This window comes from Pygoscelis adeliae, unplaced genomic scaffold, assembly GCF_000699105.1.
Source record: "Pygoscelis adeliae isolate BGI_AS28 unplaced genomic scaffold, ASM69910v1 Scaffold284, whole genome shotgun sequence".
NCBI classification, from domain to species: domain Eukaryota; kingdom Metazoa; phylum Chordata; class Aves; order Sphenisciformes; family Spheniscidae; genus Pygoscelis; species Pygoscelis adeliae.
In genome coordinates, this window is record NW_008824671.1 from 781,380 (window position 1) to 798,831 (window position 17,452).

At 44.2% G+C, this 17,452-nt stretch overlaps 3 protein-coding genes and 1 long non-coding RNA gene across 4 annotated transcripts in view; 3 read left to right on the forward strand and 1 right to left on the reverse strand.

The window, feature by feature from the left end:
• Positions 1–4,132, forward strand: part of LSM7 (LSM7 homolog, U6 small nuclear RNA associated (S. cerevisiae)) — a 13,705-nt gene extending 9,573 nt beyond the window's left edge. Inside the window, exons 2-4 of the mRNA XM_009323028.1 lie at positions 178–268; positions 1,784–1,855; positions 3,052–4,132. Of these exons, the coding sequence (XP_009321303.1) occupies positions 178–268; positions 1,784–1,855; positions 3,052–3,194 (306 nt within the window). The 3' untranslated portion in view covers positions 3,195–4,132. The remainder of the gene's footprint in view (positions 1–177; positions 269–1,783; positions 1,856–3,051) is intronic.
• Positions 4,133–6,151: 2,019 nt separating this feature from the next.
• On the forward strand, positions 6,152–9,112 carry LOC103916057 (kelch-like protein 23). Its single transcript, XM_009323001.1, has 3 exons — positions 6,152–7,135; positions 7,874–8,285; positions 8,508–9,112. Exons 1-3 carry the CDS (start codon positions 6,157–6,159, stop codon positions 8,818–8,820), a joined length of 1,704 nt encoding a protein of 567 aa, XP_009321276.1. The 5' UTR covers positions 6,152–6,156; the 3' UTR covers positions 8,821–9,112.
• A 170-nt stretch (positions 9,113–9,282) lies between these two features.
• Positions 9,283–14,963, forward strand: LOC103916059. Its single transcript, XR_663564.1, has 3 exons — positions 9,283–9,350; positions 14,591–14,811; positions 14,948–14,963. It is a non-coding gene; the product is annotated as an uncharacterized LOC103916059 (long non-coding RNA).
• A 109-nt stretch (positions 14,964–15,072) lies between these two features.
• Positions 15,073–17,452, reverse strand: part of LOC103916058 (ceramide synthase 4-like) — a 9,808-nt gene continuing 7,428 nt past the window's right edge. Inside the window, exons 6-8 of the mRNA XM_009323002.1 lie at positions 17,039–17,131; positions 15,502–15,630; positions 15,073–15,193 (exon numbers count right to left, since the gene is read on the reverse strand). Of these exons, the coding sequence (XP_009321277.1) occupies positions 15,083–15,193; positions 15,502–15,630; positions 17,039–17,131 (333 nt within the window). The 3' untranslated portion in view covers positions 15,073–15,082. The remainder of the gene's footprint in view (positions 15,194–15,501; positions 15,631–17,038; positions 17,132–17,452) is intronic.

Below are 17,452 nucleotides of genomic sequence, written 5' to 3' on the forward strand. Positions count from 1 at the left end.
CCCGCCCTGTCCCCTTGCTCTTCCTTGGCGTGGAGCTCTGCCTCGGGGCGGTTTCCGTAGCCGCGTTACAAATAGCGCAATGAAAAGAAGCGTTACGGAGTGTACGTGTGACCGGGGGGAAGGGCGGGGTGGGGCGGGTTCTGTTTAGTTCAGGTTGCCTGTGCTCCTCTCCTTCAGGATAAGGAGAAGAAGAAGAAGGAGAGTATTTTGGACCTCTCCAAATACATCGACAAAACAATCCGAGTGAAGTTCCAAGGCGGGAGAGAAGGTGAGCCCCGGCCCGGCGCTGAGGCGTGCGCCTCTGCAGCGTGGAGCCTGCTTTGCCTTCGGGCGTTTCTCCTCCTCGCTCCGTGCTCGTCGGCTTTTGTCCCCCGTGGGTCGCGTCGCTTGCGTTCAGGGAAAGACGATGAACAGAGGGTGCTGGTATTCGTTGCTGTTTGCCGTTACCGGCGTGGAGCTTATCTCCATTAATCTCCTGGCTGCAAGTTTATGTTTCATCCGTGCACCTTTCTTTCATCTTCTTTTATTAGTTGTCTTCGACTTTCCTGTTTATTTTGGCAGTTTTTTCACATTACAAGGGTGAACTTAAAGCAGCAAAGAAGCATTTATGGGTGCTACGATTAATACACCTGTCAAACCTTTCATCTCTTAGCATGCTAAATGCGCCTGGAGTTCATAGATTGTTTCAATATATTTCACCGTGTCTTTTCATCACTTTCGAGGCTCCTACGTCGTCGTTTCTTCCCCTTACTTGCTCCCTTGCCGTATCCGCAGCTATCCCTCCCGACGCTGCTGGTAGTGCCACCTGCAGACCACTTGTTTGTCGGAAAGTTAACAGCATGCTGCGTGGGAGGTGCTCGGCAGAAGCTTTTGCTAAAGCAAACTCGGTTTGCTTTTAAAAATCTCTTTTTAAAACTCCACTGGGACCAGATGCTTATGAGGTTTTGGAAGTTACTTGGACTCCTTACTGATAAATGTGGGCTTGGGGTTATTTTTTTGTAGTTTTTGGGCACTTGCCAATTCCATTGAATTTATTGGTTTAGATTTTTTTTCTCAAAAAAATTCATGCCAAGTTCCTTTATGATCTTCATGTAACACCTGGGATTGTAAAAGTCTTTGATTTAACAGCCCCTTTGATTTGGGCTGTTAGCAATGATAGTAATGCTGGTAATCAACAAGTATTTTTCAAACTGGGGAATGATTCTGTGTGGTCTTGCAATTTATTTAGTGACCAGTTTTGTGGAATCATGTTCTGTTTTAGGACAAAGTGGTTGTCTGTCTGCAGTGCATTCCAGTGAAGGCAGTGCTTATGCTAAAGAGGTTATGTTCCAGGAGGGCACCTGGAAGATGGGTTTTCTGAGGAAAACACTTCAAAATATTACAGTCTTGCCTTATTTTTTTGCCATACCCCTTCACTAAGGGTATTTATTTGGTTTTGGGTGTGGGTTTTTTTGTGGTGTGACTTCTATTGTTTTGTTATGCTAAAGTATTCTTAAAAGGCCCCTGAAATTGGCTGAAAACAAAAATGGTAGTGTCTTGAAGAGCATTTTGAAGAATTGGTTGAAAAACCTGTAAGTTTTAGTTGGCACAACACAAACTGGATTCTTGTGCATTTGTGTGTTGATAAAGAGGACACTTTAATACCTCTGGTCTCATTTGCTTGATAGCCTTGCTTGAAGGAGGGAACAGAGCTGGAGAACTGAATGTGTCCTTCACGCAATCTTGTGTTGCTGTATAACTGGTTTTGGTCTCTAATCATTGTTTTGTGTGTGGTCTTCAATAGCAAGTGGTGTCTTGAAAGGATTTGACCCTCTTCTGAACCTTGTGCTTGATGGTACCATTGAATATATGCGAGGTAAGTAATATGCTATCTGTGTAAAGCTTCCCCCCCCCCCCCCGAATAATTTTCTTCACAGAAATCTTACAGCTCTGAGTGAATAACCAGAAACTGCAGGTTGACATCATCATCCGAACTGAGACATGTTTGTGATAACTAAGTTGTAAAGAAAGGGATAAGATAGGAGAAGTTAGATTAGGCGCATTCCCTGTGGTAGAACATTCTTGGTAGTTCTTGTTTGAGCTCCTCTATAACTCATTTGGCGTTCTTGTCCTCTAAAGCTTGAATAAAAGTAGTGTGTCTCTTCAGATAAGGCAGTTGCCTTTGCCTTTATTTGTACTGCTGGACGGTTGCTGGTTTGCTCAGAGCAGGAAAAGCTTCTCAGCAAGAACTAGTATCTTACTGTCTTAAACTCTATTGTAAATGCAGTCTTCACATTTCTGTGGAACTAAAGCCTTCTATAGCTTCTCAGAGCTAATAGAGGTGTAGGGTTTTTTCTTTTTATTTGTTTCTTTTTCCCATCCAAGGATAAATACTCCCATTTCCCTTTCTCCTCTCTGAAATAAAATTTATCATATGATAGGACAGTGTTTTTGAAGACTATTCTCTTGCCTGCTTACAAGGAAGCACCTGAACCTTTAATTTTGCTCTTAGAAGGGAGTTTTAAAAGATATGTAGTGCATTTTTATTGAATATATTGACATCTCAAGGAGGGTAGAATTGGCTGTGTTAAGTGTTTGTCTGTCTGTCCCCATCCACAGCCTTGTTTGGCTTGGTCTGGGAATGGACCAGTGCATTCTGTACTTAGTGCATTCTGAAGTCAGGGTCTTTTTCTGATTTGCATTGATCCCAAAATGTTTATCTATAATGACATTTGAAGTGGGATCAGGAGCTTTTTTAATCACTTGTATGTATGCCTTTGTTTAGATGAATGAAAGGGCCTTTGAATTCTTTAAAAGGTATGTTTTCTGCTTTGCATACAAAGCAAAGTTCTTTATTGCTCGCTGTGGCATGTGCTACTTTGAAAATAAGTAAACCAGTAATGTCTTGAAGACATCAGATATTACTGCTGCATCACTTTTATAGTCCATGTGTTCAATAAAACAATGCAGAGATGCCTGGAAAAAACCCGTATGTCTGTGCCTTTTGAAGTTGATGGAATTTGGTTTCTTTTCCCTATGTTGCCTTTGTAACGCTGGATCTCTGCTTTTCAGATCCAGATGATCAATACAAATTAACAGAAGACACACGTCAGCTGGGACTTGTGGTCTGCAGAGGGACTTCTGTGGTTCTTATTTGTCCACAGGATGGAATGGAAGCTATTCCAAACCCTTTCATTCAGCAGCAAGATGGCTGATGCTTTCTTTGGATTGTCTCTGAAGACTTCAAGGGTGCAAATCATCGGAGAAAACTATCATTGTGTGAGAAGCTTCCTGTTTTGGAGGAGGAGATTGAATGTGTATTTGTTAGTGTGAAAGAATGGTCAACTTTTATTTTTGTGGCTTTCCATAAATGATGAGAGGATGGGGCATGGTATGTAAGAAGTAACTTTTGATTACCACCACCACCACCCTCCCCCCCCCCCCCACAAAAATGTGTTTAGAGCTGACAGGAGAGAATATATTGTCATGGAATTTTCTGAGACCCTCTTGATCTTGTGAGTTTTGAAACAACCACATAAAATTAGTAAAGAATGCCCTGAATATTGGTTATATTATTTACATTTTTAAATACATTAAAAATGTATTTAATCTAAAGCCTAAATACATTAGAACATGTTTTTCTTCCTCTTAGATATCAGTACTCAGCTGGGAAGCATTGTGTTGTAGTCTTCCTGCTGTTGAGTTCAGTCTCTCTTGCCTGCTTGCTCCAGTGCATGCAGGAAAGTTACTTTCCTTGTATAGTACCTTGTCATCACCTGTACAAGCTATACAGCTAAGAAGATCTTCTCTAGCACTTGTTCCAGATCTCGTGCACTGTGATCTGTGTATCGGAAGGCTCCCACATTTCTACAGAAGGACTGGACTAACTTCTAGGATGATTCTTGGCTGAGTGACATGAACCTTACGGAAGAATCTATTCAATACTTGGAATTTTAGGGGAAGAATATTTAAGAATCTAATGTTCAATTGTAGGCAGTGTCAGGAAATACTGCATATTTTTATATTGTAGCTATCCGCTTGTGGTTCTGCTTGTTATAACTTGATTTGTAAGTAAAAATTTTTATTTCTTTTATACTGCAGAAATAGCAAGATTTGAGGAGTTTTGAGTGAATAAATATGAATTAATCTGTTCCTAAATGTCTGGTTGTTAGTCTGAAAAAGTGCTCTACAGCTGACATTACAATTCTCCACAGTTGTAAATCTAAATGAAATTTGTTCAGGAGGTGCGTAAACACAGCAAAATCAGGAGGGACCGGATCAGAAGCCGTGTATCCACTCTTAAGACAGGAAATGCATGAGAAATGACTGAGAGCATCTGGTCCTTTTCTGGGACACGTGCATTTCTGTTGGGCATTTTAAAGACTGTCTAGTAGAGGATATGTGCCCATAGGCTGTATGTGACCTGCTTCTGCCACCTGATTTCCTGAGGACCCTTTATGAGGAGGCTGTGGCAGAGTAAATTGTTTTGGTGGCAGCAGTCTTGTTCCTAGAGGTTGTCAAGAAAACATGCCAAGGACAGGTTGTATTGGCTGTTTGTTTTGGCAACAGCACTGTACTCCCATTCATAGCCTTTCCTGGGTCAGCTATGAAATGGGTGGGAACCTGAAGTAAATAAATTCCAGTTCAGTGTATCTGACTTTTCCAGGAGGCTATGAAACTAGGGACCAGTTGTCTTGTGTGGCATATTGCCTGTGTAAACTTGAGTGCTCCTAGGGGTTCATTCTTTGAGTGCTTCACAGAGCTGTCTGTAGGGTCATGCTCCTTCCAACATTTTTTTTTTTTCTAACACTACAAAACTTGTTCTTCATGCAATTGCACAATTCAAAAGAGACTCCTTATTTAGAGTGTTTGGAGCAGAATTTGCTCACCATCAGCCTGAGTAGAGTCTTGAACTGTCCCTTAGGTGGGGGAGAGATTGCTGGTTGTTGATACCAATAACATGCTGCACCATCTCCGTACTCTTGTTTTCTGAGTGTAGTGTCAGAAACAGACCTGCTGAAGTTCTCGAGTTGATTCCAGGCTCTAGATGCAGAGGGTACAGAGACATCTGCCTGAAGTCATGTGTCAAGTGCATAAACTCTGGAGAGGGGCATGTTTCCAGCATTTCCTGCTTATTTAATAGATTGCTCAGTCTTCATTGCAAGATACGTGGCTGTCCTTTTCTGCAGTGCAGACTTGTGGGTTGAATTTGGGAGTCAAGTACCTGAAAATAAGAATATGAAAATGATAGCTGAATTTTAAATGTGTATATGCTTTTCTATTGCATTAATTCCTAAATGTGACTATAAAACCATTTGTAACAGCAGTTTTGCAGAAGCCTCTTCCAGAAATGCAGGAGGGAACCTCCAGGGAAAAAAGGTGCTCTTGATCCAGATAGCACTGTTCTGCTTGCTGAACTCCACCGAGAAATGGGATTGAGTCTTGCTGGGATGGGCTCTTTGGGAAAAGGGGCACTAGTTCAAGGTCACTATGCAAATCTCTCCACTTAATATCTTGGTTTTAACACTTTGGAAAAATTCACTGTGTGGAATCAGTGAACTGGTGCTTGTACTATGACTATATTTATTTAGTGCATTGAGATTGAGGATGACCGAGTATGTGACAGCCATCTGGGTTTGAATGGGGGCTCATTCCTTCCCCCCATCTCTTACTAAAGTATAAAGTTAAATATATACTAAATACTGCAAGCAATCTGGAATTTGATATTCAACCTGAACTGATGAAGAATGTGGCTTTGGGGAAATCAGTGTTTTTTCCCCAGGAAGTCAAGCTTTCCTATGTTCTTGATTCGCAGAAGTGAAAAGTATTGTAACGAGTACTCTTTTCCAAATGGGTTCAATGTTCTTCTACAAATTCCTGATATTTAGTCAGTGCTTAGGAAGGTTTTGGTTGTTCATCCTCTTTCCTCCTTGTAGTCCAGGCTCTTTGCTTGGCTAACAGCTCCCCTGATTTGCTGTGGTCTTACCTGGCTAAGGTAGATGCCAATTAAATCTGTGTTTTTTGGTTATACAGCTCTCCTACTATTGCTGCTCTGAAAGCAGCAGGAAAGACTGAAAAGCAAAGCAGGAGGGTAGAAAACATATTCTATTTTTAGGACAAGATTGGCTTATCTTGTATTTATCCTGGCTAGGGGGATAATGTTTCCAGAGACTGCACATGAGTAAAGACTGCATAAGGGCTGAGTTAATTTTAACTGCCTGGCAGTCAACAAGCATGGAGTCTGCACAAGAACCAGAGGAGCTGGGACCTCAGACAGAAATGATTGCAGACACAATTCTTGAGGTTGGAGAGAGACTCTTTCAGGTCAGCCGTAGGGTACTTTCAATACACAGTCGTTATTTTGAAGCCATGTTTTTTGGGGGGGCAAGAGAGAGCTCTGAACACCACATAGTGATCAGAGGGATTGATGCAGTGCCTTTTCAGACACTACTTGAGTTCACTCACACAGCCCAAGTGCTTATAGGTCAAGAAAATGTGACCAGCTTACTGGAAACGGCTGATTTTTTTCAGTTTGACAGAGTGAAACTTTTGTGTGAGAAATTTCTGGAGAGAGAGCTGCATGTTTCCAACTGCCTGGGCCTGATGACCTACTCACAGCAGTTTGCCTTTATAGAGCTGTACGCATCTGCTATGAACGTGGCGCTCACTCACTGGGGGGATGTGATGTGCCAGGAAGAATTTAAGGCACTACCCAAAGAAATGCTGATGCAGCTCCTGAAAAGCGATGACCTCTTCGTTTCGCGAGAAGATGTGGTTTTTGACAGTATTATGAGGTGGATAACAGAGGACCCAGCAACGAGAGAGGAAGACTTTCTGGATTTGGTGGGCGAAGTCAGGGTCGCTTTTCTGAGTTTGTCCTTCCTCGATATCTTGGTGAAACGCAGCAAGCGCCTTGGAGAGACAGATACCTTTTCCAGATTAATAAAGAAGTTAGACAGCTGTCCTCCACCCAGCTGGCAAAATACGGAACTGTGTCCTTATGCTGGTCGGAGTTATGACACCTTATATGTCCTGGGAGGAAAGCATGACAAGGAACAGCAAGAATTATTTCTCTTTCAGCCTAAAACAGGGACCTGGCAGGCTTGTTCTCCACTGCAGCGCAGGAACCTCACCCAATATGCAGTGGCAGCAGTAGGTAACTTACAAAGAAGTGGGACTGAGCAAATGCAAACAGAAGCTGAGGCTTAGAGACCCAAATGCAGGGAGTTCAGCTGCTTCTCCTGTAAAACTGCATTGTTCAGTGTTGCTAAAACCTCATTCATATTTGCGTTCATATTCGTTCAAAGAATGGTTTTGTTTTCCTTAGTCCTGGGAGAATGTTAGACAAGGCTGAATATTTCTTTTCATATAGCAGCAACTATTGAACTCCTTACATTAGCTTTATCTGGAGTGAGTATAATGACTTAACTTTAAGTAGCATATTTTTTTGGCCGCCTCTTTCATTGTTGTTTTGACAGATGGTGACTTCTAATTTATAGTTGCTGTTAAGTTAAACTTAACCCATGGATGTTGTGAAATCTTCATGCTTGGAGACTTTAAAGACAGCTCAATACTATGGCTTCCCTTATTCAGTGTTGGTGATAGTCCCATTTCAAGTGGGAGTTCGGACATGAGATCCCCAGAGGTTCTTTCCAACCAGTGTTTCCATGATTCTGTTCAAGAGTGGGAGCAGACTTGGAAGGACTTACTGCATCCTGTAGGCCCAGCATATTTGTGCAGATGAGGAATCAAATACTGCAAACTGATACAAAGAGCAGTGATTTTCTCTGCTCATCTTGCACCTCATTTCACCCAGGGAGAAATGAGAACCCTAGATCTCAGGAGCAATTTTCAGCCTTCATGTAACCGATACTTTTCTCTGCTGTCTTTCCAGGGAGCTTCCTTTTTGTGACAGGAGGATATTTCCGGGATGAGTTTGTGTGGTATAGTGTGGATTGGGTGCTTATCTACAATTGCTTGGACAATAGCTGGCTGGAAGGGCCTGCCATGAAGAAGTCCCGCAATAGCCATTGTGCAGTAGGAGCAGGGCTCTACCTGTATGTACTTGGAGGGAGCACAGATGAAGGGATAGTCCCAGCAGTGGAGCGCATGGCTTTGATGGAGTCAGAGTGGGAAAGCATGAGTCCTATGGCTCAACCTGTGGAGAGAGGAGATGCGGTCAGTGTGGGAACCAGGATCTATGTGGTCTGTGGCCTGGATGAAAATGGACATGTATATGATGGAGTGCAAAGGCTGAACACAGAGACGGACAGCTGGGATGTCATCTCATTCTCCCCGCTTCCAAGGTAAGAAATAATCTTCTGTGACCTGGCAGCAGAAGAAAGGTTCTAGTGTTGGTCCTGCTCCAAGAAGAGGTTGGACTGGAGAAATCCAGAAGTCCTGTCCCACCAACACTTTTGAGATTCTCTGTTTAAATGGGACTCTTGATATGAGGACCAAAGTCGCACTGAGTATTTCAGGGACCAGATCTTTCTATTGATTCTGATCAAGGGTTTCTTCCCTCCTAGGTATGACCTCTGCATCACATCACTGAATGGTGCCCTGTACACCATAGGAGGGGGAGCTTTTCGATTTGATGTGGAGACAGATGAATGGACCCAGGTGGATGAGGAATGCTTGACCCAGAAGTTCTTCATGGGATGCAGCACTGTGAATGGACGAATTTATCTCCTTGGACAGAGGAAGGGGAACAGTGTCCTCCCCATTGTAGTCCTCTTTGATCCCTACATTGACATGTGCCAGGTCATAGATAACAAACTCCCTTGCCCCCTTCCTATTCATGGGTGTGCCTCTGTGCGAAGATTTGATACGCGGGCATGAGTGATGCCAGATCCAGCATAACCGAAAAAGAAAGTCATGTGCTTTACAGCTGATGGGAGTTAAATTGTGTCAGGTTTGGTCTGTGAAATATTTTAATTTTGAAAATAGATCTGTTCCTTGGTAACTTTGTCTTTTTTTTTTCTACCTGGCAAATGAACTTGAAGCAAAAGCCAGTGAAACCTTTGTGTCTACACAAAGGTTGCAGGTCATTACTGGAAATGGTGGTCAGCGTTGTTATGGTGCATAAACTCCTCAGGGTTGATGCTAAATAAAGGGCTGCTCTGACCCTTAACCTCTGTGGCTCTCTGTCCTTTGAACAGCTGGGAGAGACAGGAAAGTCATTAGAAGATATTGAAGGAAGAAAATAACAAATCAAATGCCACTGCAGTCAAGCCGTACCCAGTATCAGTATCGTTTTAGCCTGAAATAAGCAAGTTTCCCAGGTTATGTAATTATGGCTAAAATTACCTTTATTCCAGGCTGGAGAGCACCACAGAAGGAGGGAGGCTATTCTGGATTTATGCATTCAGGTATGTGATAACCATTTGCAAACTGGGACACTTAAGAGTCTTGCTTCAGTTTCATTAGTCCCCTTTAGCTCACTGCTGTGCAGACCCAGAATAAAAATCCCCATCCCAAAGCGCTGAAATGAGGGTGCAAGTAGCAGGGACCTGCACGTGGCCTTAATTGAAGACTGTGTATGAGGAAGAGGGTTTGATGGGCAGGACTATGGACTTAGCACAGCAGTAGGGGATAGATCTCCAAGGGCACTCAGTCCTCCCAAGGATGGAGCAGCTGAGAATGGCTGCCATGTGGGTCTGCTTGACTGGACAAGAAGGGGAGAGTGCAACAGCACCAACCTGGGAGGTTGCACTACAAGCATTACTGTCATCTATGTTAGCAGAGTCTGTTCTTTGATGTGATACAGCAGCATTGAAAGGAAAATGTACGTAAGAGAATTCCTGAGCTGAATGATTATCATCTCCAGAGAATGGGAGAGGCCTTAAACACCAAGAGGAGTTGGTTAAAAGCAACCTTGCCACTGTGAGAACTGTGTCAGGATGGCAGGAGCTACTCTACCCAGGCCTGCAAATGTGGAGCCCTCTCAATCCAGGCTGGCTTCCACTCCTTGGCTCTAGTCCATCTATCAGCCTCCAGCCAGGCTGTGGCATTGCCAGCTGCGTGAGCTGAGAGCGGAGTTGGTGCTTCCCCCATGATGAGGCTGGCAGCAATGAAACGCTGGGCTTGTTCTTTGAGTCCGATGACCAGTTGTACTCTTGTGCCCTGGAGACTATATAAATCTTTTAAAAGCTGATACTCTCCTGTATGTATCATTTGGGGCTTTAAAAGAAAGCTTCATCCTCGATGGACAGGGTGAAATAATTCCTGGGCAAACCCTTACACCAGGTATCCTAATGAAGGGTCTTGCACTCCCAGCAAAGTATAGCTAGTCGGGGCTAGGTGACATCCTTCTCAAGGCTGGCGTCCCACGGAGATAAGTGGCTGGCTGCCTTGCTTCCTGCAGATCTGAATGTCAAAATCCTTTAAGGGGATGCTGGCTCAGTTCCTTCTGCCTTTCGCACATCTTTCTTGACTTTATATTTTGACTTGCATAGATCAGATGTGGGAGATGGTTCTTCACAACAGTGTGTTCTAGTTACACCATCCTTCATTCTCCACCTCTTCGCATTTCTCAGAAACAGTTTCCCCTAGTATTTGCGTAAAATATGTCAGACCCCTTGGAAGCATACTCAAAGCCTGAGTAGAAAACATGTTTTAAAGACAGTGTTTGCAGGTTTCTGTATATTGTTTACAGACATACATATGTAGGTTTATCTGTCCTCTGCATTTTCTGAGCCTTTGAGTTAGCAGTGATGTCAGACCTCCAGCAAGTTTCTAAGAAGATTTTCCTACTGGCATAAGATTTGATATTCTAAAAAACTTCTGCATCATGTAAAATCTAGGTAAAACAGACTCTTTGGTTTAGGTGTAATTCATTTTTACATTGACTTTAAATTTTATGGTCTACTATAAATTCTGAAAATGACATCAGATACAACATATTACAAGGTGAAAAGTCATCAAACCCCTAAACTATCCCATTAAAATGTTAATATTGTAACACTTATTTTCCAATTTTGAAAATGAAACCTCAACAGAATTAATACATCCCTGTGGAAAGTTTCCATTTAGACTAAATTATAATTTCTGGTGGAAAAGTGTGCAGTTGTTTTCAATTTTAGGAGCCTTCTCCCTGCATAGACATTCAGTTAGCAAAATCTTTTAGATACATGAGCTATTTTGTATAATTCATACAGCAAACCAGCTTGTATCAGTTGGCCAGGCCTTATTTGCAGAAATGGTTTATCCTTCCCCAAAGCCTGACCATTTTATACTATACAACTGAAAACTTATTTGCCACTTAAGCTGGTGTCTTTCAGATGCAAATCCTTTCATGAGGTGGCTGGCAATGGCTGCCGGTATCTTCTGAAATTGCAAGTAAGTTAAATCTTCAGCAGTTGTAATTTATTATCTCATGAACTTTTGGGAAGGTTTTTGAGATAACCACGGTTAGGTGTCGTAACTTCAGCAGCTTGTTCAACCCCTCTTCTCCTGTTTACAGTGAGACTTTGGCTGGTAGACCTTTTTTTCCTGGATAAATGATCATAGATTAGTAGTAAAAGAATGGTCCCAACAGAAGAAGTGAAGAAAACATCTCCTAAAGTGACTTAACTGCCTGCAAATGCTACAATGAAATTCACTTGCATCTAGACATTGGATGATGCCTCAGGCAGACTACTGTGAAGCCATCTGTTAGCCTGTCTGGCGTCTCCCCCTAGGTCCTATTCAGCCTCCCCGCTTTTAAGAGCCTGCCCAGCTCTTGGTGTTTTGCAGCGAGACCTGCGTTACTCTTTGTTCTTTGCCAGATCCTCTGCTTCGCTCCTGTCACTTTCCTCAGTGTCACTTCTGGCATCTTTTCTTTTCTGTAGGAAAGAAAGACAATTTGAATGAGTTGCAAAACCTATAACATCATATATATTAAGAGGGGACTGGTCCTGTTTTCATTCACAGCACTGGTGTGTTAACCTGGCAGCTAAAATAAAAATAACAGGCGTGATCATGTCCATGTTAAAGCCAGTGTTGCAATTGTCCCTGCATTGGGAGGTTGACTTTGTTATGGTTTCACCTAACTTTTGAACGCCTTTTTTTGTCACCCTAATAATGTTCTTCTAATGTGACCTTCTGAAAATAAGTTAGTATTTATTTTACATATAGTTATTCTCCATATTTTCCTGTGCAGTTTGTTACTGCCAAAGCTCTGAAAGTCAACACATTTGTCCAGTGAGCATATTGACTGGTCTCCTCACTTCGCAATCATCTACAAACTTGTTGAGAGTATGCTCCATCATTTCCTCCAGAAAAACTGTTTTTTCTCTTAAGTTAGCTTCAATGAAGGGGTAGTTCAAGGTAAGCTGAAGGCATAACACCAACACTGTGGTGGGTTTTTTTCTGGCCACAGATCCTCAAAGCCTTTGCAAATCTACTCAGAGGCTACCAAGATGCCATCTGCTTACATTAGCAAGGCAGGCCATGGAACTGGCATCTCTGATGACAAGGTTTCTTCCAATGATCCCTATACAAACTTTTGGCATGCATCAAAAGCCTGTGGAATGCACCCAAAACTCAGAGGTACAAATACACAGTATGCTATCTACCAGGCTTACCTGATTGCTCCTTCCTTACTCCACTTAAGAACCTGTTGGTATGTCCAATTCTCCCAAAACCACATACTGAGAAGCTGCTAGGCAGTGAGGAGAAAGGACCATGGATGGCTCCCATGTCACTAGGACACAGCTGCAAACTACAAGTGAGCTGCTGCTCTGATCTCCGTGAGCAAAGGTATTCACACAACTCCCAACATGTGACTTAAGAAGCTCTCGGGCTGTTTGTTGGGTAGTCCCATTTCTCCCACCCCTTTCCCTGCAGGCATGCAGGAGCCAGCCTGGATCTCATAGTCTCTCATGAGTAGTGGTGGCACAGAGGAGACAAAGATTTTTCATACCGCACCATGGAGGATGACACTGAAGATCATCTGGATGATTAGATAGGACCAGAAAATGTGTAACAACTGCAGGATCATCAGGAAAGTGTTTATCAGACAGCTTATGAGGAACAACTGAAATTTTGTCACAAAGTAATAGTATGTGCTGTGGGAAAGAGAGAGGGAGAGACAAATCAGAAGACACAAGACTGAAGCAGGCCAAATACCTTCACACTTACAAGGGTCAAGCGTCTTTCTGGGCAACTACTTGGCTCCTGTGTCCCCAGGGCAGAGCTGAACTGTGCTAGGACTGCACCATCAGGCTTCACACACTACCCAGCTCTCGCAAAGCATGTCCCAGGTCCCAGAAGACCTACAGAAACTCTGTATTAAAATCACCAACAATGCGATGGTCTTTGCAGTCTGGTTATTGGAAACCTGCAATGCTTCCCAGAAGAAGCAGGAACTGGCAGCGTTTCTCCTAAAATAAATCTCAAGAGGAGCAATGGACAAAAATCAAATCATAACAGGACCTGGCCACTGGCACTTAAATAAAAAGATTATAAATGATTTTTTTAACTGAAGTTAGGGAAGAGTTGAGGGTACAGATGAGCAATTGGGCAGGGCATTATTTTTGGCAGAAGTCACAAACTGTATCATCGGTGACGGGGACAGAAAGGAGGAAAGCACTGGTTTGGAAACAGAGAGCAGACAGAACAGAGAGAGCAGTTCAGCGCAGGAGAGAAATGATGAACACTGGTATGTGTCCTCCTCTGCAAGTTATATCTAAGACATGAAATCTAAGACATATTGGAAGCTGGGAAACATTGTTGGATATAGTGTGTATTTGCTCTGCTCTTGCCCTCCTAGACATCTGCTTCTTGCTGCTGATGCAGACAGGTACTGATGTAGATAGACCCTTGGTCTGACCTGGGACATCTGTTACCTTCTTTGTCCTTATGTTATGATACAGCAGGTTGAGATATTGGGGCTTGAATTTTTGCAGTGGAGACAACTGAAGTCATGGTTATGCTAGTTTCTTTCTCAGGAAAGTTGCCTCAAGTTTTTGTTGCTTTTCTCTCTAAGGGAGCCATTTCACCACCAGAATCTGGGACTTGTTATGCAAAGTCAGCCTCACAGGCGTCCAAACTAAATGGCAGCAGGACCAAAATTCAAAACTCAGCATCTTCAGTGCTGGTATAGAGCCAGGGCAGGAACAGAGGACAGCAATTCAGACTTGCTCCTATGTGTGTATAACATGCCCCATTTTAAAAATTCTTCTGGGTGTAATAAATGAAATGTTTGGTTTTGAAAGAAAACAGAAGCCTTAGACTATAATGCAAGTGTTGTGGAATGAGTTTCTGGGAAGTTAACTGGGATCAGCTTTTTCCAGGTGACTTGGCAGTGGTAAAGAAAGGGGAACAATTCCAGCATAGTTAAAGGCTGGGAGTGTGGTCAGATGCGTGTAGGCAAAAGCCATTCTCCAAGACTGGTGCCTGTGTGTGGCTTCTGGAGGTATCATTGCTGATACTCTCCCAGCAAGTTGAGTATCCTGACTCATGAATTTCGTGTTTTATTTCAAACAGATGGTGGGTCACCTTAAATTACTATGCCATTGTTTCTATATAAATTTTATCTTAATACAGCTTTAAGCAGGCCTTTCTTAATCTGCTAAGAAATTCTTGGGAAATTCTAACCAGTGCAGTCTGTACCTTCTTTCTCTTGTAGGAACCAGTGCTTGCAACAGAAGGAGGCCACACACTGGAAGAGTCACACCAGGTCTTGAGGAGGAGTAGAGGGGAAAAAGGATTACCCTCACCGGTGGCGATGGCTTTAGAAGGATGGAGAAAGACAGTCCTAAAACATTCTCAGTGCCACAATAGCTCATGAGAAGTCAGCTGCTGTGGCTGCATGTAAGCATCTCATCACAGCATGAGAGACAGCCCCAGGTGAGAGACAGTGCCTGCCTAGGAGAGACAGTGAGAGGGTGGGAATGGAGGGGTAGAGGCTGTGGCTCTAGATTAATTAATATAGTTAATTAATTAATAGAGTTAAAACCCTGGGTTTTTTTCTTGGGTTCCTCAGTTCCAGTTGGATTAATCTTTGAGCTCACCTGCAGTGTCCTGTTCCCTGCCTTTCCTCCCCTCAGCATGGAGGGTCATCTCTCCAGAAGCTCAAATAGTGCATAACACCCATGTTCAGAGAACATTAAAATGTAACTCACATTAACGGGAAAACGACAAGCCGGGAGATGATGAAAACCACAGCAAAAACAATAAAGACTGCTTCGCAGGCCTGCTTCCATTTCATGTAATGGAGCATCTTGGCAAGCTGTAGAGAGACAAATTGCCATATGTCCCGTCTGCCTGTGTTCTCCTCCTAGGGGTCTGAGGGATTTCCCACATCCTGCAAGGGTTACCAGGCTTGTGGGCATGTGTCCCAGTCCCTGTGCACTTGCTTACTTTCCCCCAAGAGCAGTAAATCTGATACTTCCTAAATGCACTGGGACTATAGTACACATGTGGCCCACTTGTGTGGGCCACTGCATCCACATGCGTCACGTGTAGTAAGGCACACAGTTCCCAGTGCTACCCACAGACGCGAGCACAGATCTGCATTTCTGTGTGAGGGTAACTCACCTCTAAAATATAATCGGAGGCATCATGGACCAGCATGATTATCATCCCAAACCGTATAAGATTGGCACAGTAGGAGACAAAGATCAGAGTGATGGTGGCGATGTGGTGGATGATCTGTTCCTTAAAGTCCTAGCATGAGAAGAGAGATTGTGTGTCAGTCCTACCTTGACCTGGCAGCACCTATTCCTGGATGCTGCTGCCTCACAAGGACATGTCAAACACCTCCACAAAGTATCAGTGCTCCCCACCATGCTACAGCTCTCTGAGGTCCTGCACAGTCCCAGGAAGAATGAACACCTTTATGCCCAGTTTATGGAAACCCAGATAAATACCAGTGAAGTACACATAGGTGCAAACATGCTAGAAGACAAATTTTATAAATTTTTCCAGGAATCAATATGCCCTAACAAAGTTCCTTTCTTAACACCCCATATTTTCCTCCCAGACCCCTCCACTGTGTATTGAAGAACTTTTTGTAATGACAGTAGATTGCCCTTGCCCTGGGGGCAGGTCCTATCCACTAGCCATAACGGAGGCAGCTCTTCAACCTCCCTGTGCTGCCCATGGAGAGGGACCAATGCAGATAGGCTGGAGATACTGCACGTGGGGAATATGCCTTCTCACATGCCTTACGTAAAGAGAGGACCTTGCTGGATGACTCATGCCTGCATGGACAAATCTGTACATGCAAAAAGGCAATGCTTTGGGGTATGAGATGACGCCTGAGTGCTCTGTGGAGGTATTGGGAAGGGCGGCTCTGGCTCTGGCCAGGGAGGATCACTGCCAGGCAGTGGGTTCCTGCTTCTTCCGGGAAGCATCGCAGGTGTCCAATAACCAACCTGTCTACAAAGACTGTTGCAGTGTTGGTAACTTTAATACAGAGTTTCTGCAGGTCCCCTGGGACCCTCAGCATGCTTTGCGAGAGCTGGGCAGAGCCTATCTCTGGGGAAAAGCATGACGTCTCTGAAGAGAGATGTGATTGTCAAATTAAACAATCAAATGAAGCTGAGGTTGAACTTCAGCTTGTGCAGTTGAACTGCACAGCTCTGTGCAGTCTCCACTGCAGAACAAGGCGAGGGCAACGGTGGATGCTGGGTCTGTGGGTCCCAGGAGGTCAACTCATCCCATGCTGCAAAAGCCACATGTGCATCTACAGGACCCTCATCACAACGGCCCAGCTCCCTCCCATCAGGAGGACACAGCCCTCTGGTTCAGGCAGCACCCGCAACCAGAGCCAGGAAGGGCCATGATGCCATGTTCACCCAGTGGCTGTCCCTTGGCTAGGCGTGGGGACCCCATGTCAGCCCCCGTCACTTCCCTGGCCTAGCAGGCAGGAAGGCCACACCGCACAAGTGCAGGACCCAGGACAAGGTGCAATGGTGGGATATGAGAGCTGCAGGGAGCTCAGGTGCTCATGGGTCTTCGCAGCATGTGTGCCTTGTCCTTTGCACCCCCGGGGAGCTGACAGCGAGAGGGGAGAGCCTCATGGTGGGGGCAGACCAAGCCAGCAGGTTGCAGTTCTGTTGTTGTCACTCACCTTCCTCTTCACATCAAAGGGCAGTGTGGCCACCAGCGAGCAGTAGAAGGAGAGCTCCAGCAGGTAGAACCAGCCCAATGCAGGCGGGAGAGGCTGTGAGACAAGCAACAGGCAGTGTGACACCCCTGCCTAGCCCTGGGGGACAGGAGAGGGGAAGGGTCTTCCTGGGCAAAGCCCCTTCATTCAACCCATGTTTGGGACAGCAGAGCTTGGTCATGCCTAAATTTTCATGTTCCCTGTGACTGAACCATTTGCTGATGCACTGTCAAGCCTAGTCCAAAGCCAGGACCAGCCCTGTCCAGTCTGCAGAGGGACTGAGAGGAGGCGGGGTCTCATCTCCATCCCTGCTTCAAGAGGTCATAGAATCATAGAATAGTTTGGGTTGGAAGGGACCACTAAAGGCCATCTAGTCCA